The sequence below is a fragment of the Ammodytes marinus genome (genome assembly GCF_949987685.1).
Source record: "Ammodytes marinus genome assembly, chromosome: 3".
Classification (NCBI taxonomy): Eukaryota; Metazoa; Chordata; class Actinopteri; order Uranoscopiformes; family Ammodytidae; genus Ammodytes; species Ammodytes marinus.
The window spans coordinates 18,177,018-18,186,766 of record NC_137232.1 but is presented as its reverse complement, the minus strand read 5'-3'; the positions used below and the strand labels follow the sequence as shown (position 1 = coordinate 18,186,766).

The window sequence follows — 9,749 nt, the reverse complement described above, 5'->3', positions numbered from 1 at the left end:
ATAAAAAGGCAGAGAAAAGCGTTCATCATTACATATTCTGTAAAATGCCCAAGGTGACTATAGCCAAGAAGAGGTATTATTTATCTCATCATGACAGGACTTGACCTAGTTTCTACTCCATTGGACGTCAACACTTTCTCCTTTGACCTTTGTCCGGTCAACATGTCATAATCTCCTCCTGCAGAGGAAGGGAAGGGTTAACGCTTCTCTGAGTTTGTTTATGTTTGTGTCTGTGCTTTAGAGAGAGAGTGAGCAAAACAGAAACACAGACTCACAAAGGTTTGGATCAAGGGATCTCAAATGTGTGGTTTTTTGTAAAGCCACCCTGAAAAAATGTAGGTGGTGTTTTATTTTTTTCAGATGTCATGCATCTAATTATTAATCATTTTAATTGACATGCGTACACCCCTTAGCATTCAAATTTTTCCCATTTAATATATTCATTATTCAGTTGTTAAAAAATGGTTTTCAGCTGATTTTCTTTAAATTTCTATTATGTTTGTATACACTGTTGTAGGAGGCAAAATCCTGCAGTCTACAATAAAGTCTAATTGAACTGTCCCCCTCTGGCCAGGGCGTCTTTAAAAACTGCTGACCTGAGAACAATTTAATTTGTGTAGGTTTAAAAAGACAGCACTGTGGTTTTCAGACGCCTTTCCTTAAAATAAAAAACAAATATATTATTTTTAAAAGACTCACTGCAGAACATGTCTCAACCTCTTTGAATTCCACTTTTGTCCACAGGAGGGAGCTGTGGACAGTTGCCTATTCAGGGGATTTTAAGTAGCTATGTACTGACTGATTCATACTCACAGTATGAAGTGAATATGTGTTTGTGGTTGAATATAAAGATGCTAAACTGCTGCCTTTGATAAACATGTTCTTTTCTCAGTCTTTGTATGAAGTATCTGCACAGATGCAAATGCACCAGCAGAGTTTGCCCTTTGCATTGCTCTCTAACATTTGGCCTTGAGGACAGGAAGTGCTGGGATCTCAGATTACAGTTCAGTGAGAGAGCTGCCCTAACAAAAATGATGTCATGCTTTTGAAAAAAAATTACAGAAAAATGTAAGCGATCAGAGGTACATTTCTTGTCAAACTGAGAAGCAAGAAGATTTTTCAAACAAAAAAATTCAGTTTAAACTCAAATCTTAACCCAAATTGATCTAATTTGACACTCAAACAATAAATAGGTCACTGAATTTGATGACCCATTAGACACTGCATCCAAACAAGATTCAGTTTATCATTCTGATTCATTTAGTAGAAGACAAACTCTTTGCTGAGCACTGAATTAAAATGTATTTAGACTTGCAGCACAAATGACTTTAGTATCGTATGATATTTCAACAGCTCCCACAAACCTACAGTAAGTCACCAAATACTGTATATCCATCAGGATCTCCATCCTATCCTTATGTTTGCCAGAATACCAGCTTTTCATTTTGAGATCTGTCCAGGAACACAGAAGCTTCTGACCCCACTTGTCTCAGGGTCACTGAGCTCAGCTGTCTGTGAGTGTCGTGTTACAAGTATGTACAGTAGTTCTGATTTGGCCAATACGTCTGCAATATCCTGTTCAGTGAAAACCCAAAGGGCTTAATGCTTCAGGTTGGTGATCTTACTTAAAATCCCTTTGAACATCATCATCTGACTGCAGCCGCATTAGCTCAGATGATCTAAATTGCATAAACTGTCCAATACACCCAATCAGCTTCAGTTATTACTTTCACTAAAAGCAGCGAGTGGTGCAATGATCGATGGGACTATGGCTGGTTCAGGGCCTTTCAAAAACATATTAAGGTATTACAATTATCAATATAATAATATTAAGGGCTACCAGGCAAATATTTGCTTACATACACACACACACACACACACACACACACACACACACACACACACACACACACACACACACACACACACACACACACACACACACATTTAGGAACCACAGTATTACATGTATGCAAACAAGGCTACAGTGTGTCAGCAATTATTTAATTGCAATTTGCAAAATGACTCAGAAGTGACACATGATGGTATTTGTCACAGCTGGTGTGTGCACAGGGGCAACCGTGATGGGACCCAAATGCAGACAAGCGAGGCAGGTTCAATGAATTATTCACAAAAATATCATCTAAAGGCCTTACAGGACCACAAGGTAGGCAAGGGTAAACACAAGAACAGCTGAGAAATTCCAACAAGGAGCAGGCAATAATCTAATAAAGTGTCTCAGTTACAGTAGAAGGTGACAAATGACAGAATAACAGCGGCTACAAAAAAAGAATCCTGTGAGAATTTCAATAATCTCGAATGAACCTGGTGTATGTGCTGTGAGGCTGGCGAGGGAATGAGATGTAGTAATAAGGGAGGGACAAGTGTGTAGATGGGATCGTGTTCTGTGATTTGATTTTAAAATTCGTATGCTGGTAAATTAGCTTGATTATGATGCTGGTTCGGTTTTGTGGTTCTCACCACACACTGAGGCCAGTTTGGTTTAAAATGGACATGTTTGGTTGGGGATCTTCATATACAGTATGTACTGCTTCTTTAAATAATGCACATTTCTCTTGTGTGGCCCAGATCGACTGAATGAGTATTTTTCAGTCGACTCACCCTGAAGTTTTCCCCCATTAACCCCTTTCTTCTTTGCATCCGGTAGTTTTAGAATTTTTATTTAACTGTTTCAGCCTTGGCTCATAGCGATAATAATTAATGTATGGCTACTACTGAACAATTAATGTATTACTAACACTTTAGTTGATTGTTTCCATTTTATGATAGCCTACTTTTTCAATTAGGTCCAATATAAGGAGGAACATATTGTACTTTTTATGACACTACATTTATTTGACTGCTAGAATTACTTTGCAGATTAAGATTTCACATTTCACAAACACTTCAAACCATCAAGTCTCTGATGTATAGCGTCGGTGTGAAACAACGACTTTGGACATCAGGGCACTTCATTTCCCTTAAGGAATTTAGCCGCCCAGCTGCTCCCATCCATCCATCCAACCATCCAGCCATCTATCCATCCATCCCCTACATGCCTGGCTCTCTGGCTCCCATGTACGGAGTGTTACATCATTGGTACAGAGACACCCACCTTCCCGAGTGATGACGCAGCCCTGGGAGAGTGCGTGAGGAGGAGGGGGTGAGGGAGAGAGAGGAGAGGGTGTCCCGTCTGCGCGCAGCACAGACAGACAGCAGGGAACAGCTGCAGCGTTAGGTCCGCGTAGGATTTCACTGCATTGCGATTTTGAAATATCCATCATTTCATTTGCCCCGAACCCAAGTTGCGCAGCTCGACTAAAGCAACCAAATATCAATTTAGAAAAATGGTCGATCGCGAGCAGCTGGTGCAGAAAGCCAGGCTGGCTGAACAGGCTGAGCGATATGATGATATGGCAGCCGCTATGAAATCGGTAAGTCCATTCAGAAAAAAGTAAGAATGATAATAATCTAAGGTGTGTATGAATTCTGTTTTTACGACTGCTCTCTGTGCGTAAAGTCTCGCAAGCTCGACTTTGTCGCGTGTAAATCTGAACTCTGGCTTCATATTGCTGCACAACAATATGAAAAATGAATGATAATATCTTCATTTGTATTGTCGTCAAGTCACCGACAGCACGGTGCCTTTTTTTCTCCCTTTTTGAGTTGAGTCCAAATCGCCTGCTCATTGGGCGGTGCCTTTCTGTCAGTGGTGCCGTTCAATGAAGGGATATTGCAATGCAATGCACACAGGCCTGAGCTTCATCTCATTCTCAATCAGAGGCTCACATCTTACCAAGGCTCTGCTCTTTTGCACTTTCTTATTTAAAAAAATATTTGTTCACCACCCCATTTCTCCCTCCCATCCATTATGACGAATTTCTTAAAAGCTGCTGCTGGAAGGCATGTGAGGTTGCTCGGAAAAAGCCCATCAACTGCTGCTGCTGCTCCCTCCTCCTCCTCCTCCCTCTCCTCCTCCTCATATTTCTCTTCCTTTTTGACACAGTAATTACATTCATATACATCATCCTGCATATTTTCATTCTAGTTCAAAGGCTAAGAGGCATTGTTTGAGCATGATTGCTTTATTTTAGAAGAGAAAAGAATGCTCACAAAAGAGCCCCTTTAAAAGTGCTCTTTCCTCCACACATAGGTAGGAGGCAGTAGAATCTCTCTAGAATATTCTTTGTCATATTGCAGTGAGTCAATGTGATCAGATTTAATTGTGGGCTTTGTTTCTCACCCCCTCTCATTCCATTTTGCTCCTTGTACGTGCTCTCTCGTGTCTCAATCAGTGCATGTGCTGTAGGTGCTGTGTCAGAACCCTTCGGAGTCATTTTGGTTTAATGACCCTTATCAAGAGATGCAATATTCAATGCAAAAAGGATGGCACAAGCAGAATCTCGCCACACATGCTTTTTCTCAGCTTTTATAGGCCAGTTTTTAAGGACAGAGCCTTTGTCTGCTTTTTTTTGCCCCCTTCAGAAATTCTGGAAACTAGATTAACCAGTGGGTTCAAAACTGCTGTGTCACACCTGCTCATTCGAGACCCAATGGAATCCTGGGAGCCTGTGTTAGCTGACATACAGTTTAAGCATTGTCATTCCTGCTTTAAAAGCGAGGAATATTTTGTCTTACGTCCCTCAGGGGGACAAACCCTCCCCCCCCATGGATGGTTTGTCATTGATTTTTTTTGGGTTTCTGGTTGCAGGAGGTGGCACGATGTGTGAGCAGGGGATGGATTCCTTTCCCTTTAAAACAATCTGCCATGTCAGTGCGGGCCCTTTTGCAGGAGTGTGTGCTCTCACTCTCGGATCAAAGGGAATCCCTTGCCATTGCAGACAATCTATATGTTCTTCGTGTGGATTCTCATTGTAACAGCCTTTTATGCCTCTTTTCAGACAGGATTTTATGGATATGCTAGTGCTGCAACTAACAGTAATTTAAATTATTGATTAAACAACTGATTATGTTCTAATAATATCTTTAAATGTCTTGATGCATCTGAACAACGGTCCGAAACAAAAATATTTTTTGTGTAATGTCAACAAAGATTAAAACTGTAAAAATTCACATTTGTATGTTTTAAACAAATGGTCGATCAATCTCGGACAATCAACTGATTGATTGATTAAATTATTGATTGTTTCAACTCCAGATGCATGTTGGGTCAGGGTAGATGTCATAGGTTATTATTAATGTCGCCGAGGACCTTGAAATCACAATATGTGTGTCCACCTGATGTGGCCATGTGACGTGTTTGTCTTTTGGATGCAGATGTTTGTGTTCCAGTTGTGGGCAGGCAGATAGAAGGCTTCTCTATAGGTTTCTATAGGTTGAGCCTCACTCTCCATCCATCCTGTGCCATCTTTGTTCTCCTCTGCCTCAGCAGCAAATGTCAAAACCGATAAATGAGAAATCTTAATGCATCATGCTTTTCAGAATAAAAGCCAGTTATAAGCTACATGTTGCTTTTTTCTCTATATATTCCAGCAACCTGTGTTAGATATCGATCGGACAAAAGGCTGTGATCCAACACAAGGTTGCTTTTCAAATTGGATAATGCTGAGTTATACTGCCTTTTTTTTTACAGTGACATAGCCTCTTTGACGACCACCCAACTATCAAACTGATCCGTCAAAATCTAAATTTAACAATCTAACCCGGGGTGATGTCACGGCGCTGCGTTTTAGACAGGTAAAAAGGTCAGCTTCAGCCTGAGAGAAGGTCACTGGGACATGTGAACCGCCTGTGTGTGCAGTGATGGTTTTCACTTACAGTGCAGCTGCCCCTGGAGTGCGCGTGGGAACATTTTAGCCATTGCCAGGGCCCCTTTCGCCACCCCCCACCCTCTTACTTCCCAACCCCCCACTGCTGCCGACTATCATGACTATTTCTCTCACTAACTATCATTAGCTGTCTATGTTGCATCTGGAGCGGCTGGTGCACTAAATAAATGGATTGGCATGGAAACCGAGAATTAAAAATGACAAGTGAAATATTGCTAGTCTTCTGTGCTGTACTGTTCGTCAGGATTATTTAACGTAAAAAGAGTGTTTTTGAATATTTACTGAAACTTATATTCATCATCGAATCATCTGTAGATATTTTACTTGATTACTTGAATAATGGTTTGGTTTGTAAAATCTAAGAAAAAAAAGGCTGAAGGTGACTTCCTTATTTCCTTTTTGTTATTTTTATGCCTTAATTACAGACAGTAGAAGGGAGATGACAGGACGACTCGCTAAATCCAGTGACATTGCAGTTTGTGGTCTGGGTGTTACTCCCCAAACCACTGGCGCGCTCCCAAATGTTGCATCTAAAAACTGCTTTAGAACTCAAATCCAAAGCTGAAAGTCATCAATTTACAATGATGTAAAGCAAAGTACAGCAGACAAGCCTCACTTTGGTAGAGCTGTTACCACGAAAGAGTTGCCAACTCTTGATAGTTGATGTTAATCGAGGCTTGTGCTCCTAAACTGGTGATTAACAGGTCAATTTCTTCCTTCTCTCCAGGTGACAGAGTTGAATGAAGCCCTGTCCAATGAGGAGAGGAACCTCCTGTCTGTGGCCTACAAGAACGTGGTGGGGGCCCGCCGCTCATCCTGGAGGGTGATCTCCAGCATTGAGCAGAAGACCTCTGCTGACGGCAATGAGAAGAAGATAGAGATGGTCCGGGCCTACCGGGAGAAGATTGAGAAGGAACTGGAGGCCGTGTGCCAGGACGTGCTCAACCTCCTCGACAACTTCCTGATCAAGAACTGCAACGAGACGCAGCACGAGAGCAAGGTGTTCTACCTGAAGATGAAGGGTGACTACTACCGGTACCTGGCCGAGGTGGCCACAGGCGAGAAGAGGGCCACCGTGGTGGAGTCGTCAGAGAAGTCCTACAACGAGGCCCACGAGATCAGCAAGGAGCACATGCAGCCCACCCACCCCATCCGTCTGGGCTTAGCACTCAACTACTCTGTGTTTTACTATGAGATCCAGAACGCCCCGGAGCAGGCCTGTCATCTGGCCAAGACCGCCTTCGATGACGCCATCGCCGAGCTGGACACCCTCAACGAGGACTCCTACAAAGACTCCACTCTCATCATGCAGCTGCTCCGAGACAACTTGACACTGTGGACAAGTGACCAGCAGGATGACGAGGGAGGAGAGGGCAACAATTAAAGAGAAACCACACTTCGACAAAAAAAATATATATTATGAAGGGCCTGTGGACTTTGGCAGCCGCTTTTGCCGATGATAACTACCGCAGCAGCAGTTCTTTATTTTTCCATGTGTTAAAAGAAAAGAATCAAAAGAGAGATGTGAGTGGAGGTTAAATCTTAGTTTAAATATATATAGAAATATATATACAGTTGAAAGGGGCCTCCGTCTTCTTGATTTCCTCTTTGACATTTGCCAAAACCACTGATATGTCAGTCAATCAGCCTGAAGTGGTTGTTGTTGGATTGAAATGGCAGCCTCACACTGGCATAGGAACTGATCTTGTTCTGTCAAGATACGCTGCTTAGTTAGGTTTTTGCGTGATAGAGATGCATTTGAGTCACCTGAGAGAGAAAATGCTTGAATGGGAATGCCTCACCAATCTAGTTTGCATTGGTTCCAGATGTAGTTCATATATGAGAAAGGGGCCCTAAAAGCCATTGATGTAAAAAATGACACTGATTAATTTCCCCTCAAAATTTTAAAGGATAGATCGCATGGGAGTGAAATTGAGGACCTGGTAGAAAACAAAAATATCCCATTGTTCTGTCTAAAGTGTATTTGGCATTTCAGATATTAGTCTGATATGTCACTGGAACCATAGATTCTCTTGGAGGTGAAGATTACTAAAGGCAGAGACTTAACAATATAAAACAAAACAAAACAAAACAAAACAAAAAAAGACAAAAAAAATAAATAAAAGCAGCTTCAGAGTTTGTGGTTTACTTCTGTGTTTGTTTTATTAAATGCACTTGCCTACTATACTGTTTCTTCAGTGTAAGACTATGACAACAATAATATCGATTATTCAATATTGTGCATGCTGGTGATGTATTTATATAAAGTAGCTTGACTTTATTAACTTATACTGTGGGTGTTAAGTATTCATATAATTGAGAAAATCAGGCTTCATCTGATGTTGATTTCTAATTTATTTTCGGTTTTGTTTTGGTTATTGTTTTTGATTTGCTATACCAAAATGGTGATCGTAAAAATTGACCTTGTAATGGGCGTTGCTATAGTGACATGCAATGTGTGTAATTTGTTGCTGAAAGAAAAAAAAAGAGGAAGATAAAAACTCACCAGTGATCACTTATCGTACCAGCTGGTGTTTGTCACATTGAAGTATGATTATGATATACTATTTTCTTTGAACAGTATTTAAGTACGTTTTTCTGACATGCTATCCAGTTTTAATAATGGTGAAGTTTCAAGCTCAGTGTTTCTGTTATGAATTCGCAAACATGGACCATATTTTATTTCTGACAATATACTTTATTTTGTTTTTTTATACATTTTAGCTGTTCCTGAGTGACAAAATATCTTGAATGTGAGTCATTATGTAGCAGTTGCACAAGAATCGAAATAATAGCTATGATAATAAAAAATAATATGACTAAATTATACATGCACCATGTTTGTGGTGGTCTAGTGTATTGTTGTATCGTCACCCATAAACATACAATTTGTTTTAAGGAAAACCATTTCCTAGGAAAAAAATGTTTTGACGCTTTGCTTTATGCCCTGAGTACAGCATGTGCAAGCATGATAGAAGGTGTAAAAATGTTCCCTTCAATGTCTCCCCACTTGTCAGACGGTACCGCTTGCTGTACAGCACATACAGTATATATGAATATTCAACACCAATGCACAAAGAACAGTCACAAGGAAAGCATAGGCAATTCAGAAGAATTGGTAATTCTGTGAGAATTCATATCATCAGAACAAACTTTAGACACTACAAAGCTGCTGAACGGTTTTATCTTCATAAGGCTGCTACTTCTATAGAGTATTTCACACAGATGGAAGTTTGGGGGGGTGCAGTTCTTTATTTTTTATCTCAGATGCGATGGCTTACGAGGGGGGAAAAACCAAAAGCCTCGGTCACGCAGCCTCATTCACGTATGCCAATTATGTCACCATCATGAGTCAGCCTCCATGAGCTCACACTGTATGTCACAGCTGCTTTGATTTATTTTTAATCGTAGTCGAAAGTTAATGGTGTTGAAGGCTTGCTGTGCAAATAGCATGAAATCCTGACGGTGATCTGCAGAACTGTTCACACAGTATATGGGTATTAGGAGTACACTCCTACACTTTAGTTTATAGTAAAACAAAATTGATTATGCAGTGGAATATTATGGGGGGGGGGGGGGGGGGGGAGAGTCAGTAGATTCTAACTCATTGCCAAGAAAACATGCATTGTTCTCCTTTTTAATTAATGTGTTGTTTTTCTCTCAATGGTTTTGTGTTATTTAAAAATTTTCATTAATTTTGGATGTTGATTCTGTGTTTCTGTGACACGAAAACATACAAATACAATAAATTAGGACAAAATAATTTTTTTTTATAAATAATTATATTAAAAAGAAGAGCCAACCTACTGGAAATTAGCAAGCAGGAACATTGGATTATCACTGTATGCTCTGAGGAATTTTGGTTGCCATCTGTTGCCCATTAAAGTTATTTGTTTATCTGTATTATTCTTTATTTTAATTTCTCTCTGTAACCATTTACAGTCTTACCAGAAACCCCAC

General features: G+C 40.4%; 1 protein-coding gene across 1 annotated transcript; it reads left to right on the top strand.

Annotated features, from left to right (window-relative positions):
* The first annotated feature begins 3,224 nt into the window (after positions 1-3,224).
* Positions 3,225-9,336, top strand: ywhag2 (3-monooxygenase/tryptophan 5-monooxygenase activation protein, gamma polypeptide 2). Its single transcript, XM_080053843.1, has 2 exons — positions 3,225-3,434; positions 6,517-9,336. Exons 1-2 carry the CDS (start codon positions 3,348-3,350, stop codon positions 7,171-7,173), a joined length of 744 nt encoding a protein of 247 aa, XP_079909969.1. The 5' UTR covers positions 3,225-3,347; the 3' UTR covers positions 7,174-9,336.
* Positions 9,337-9,749: the final 413 nt, after the last annotated feature.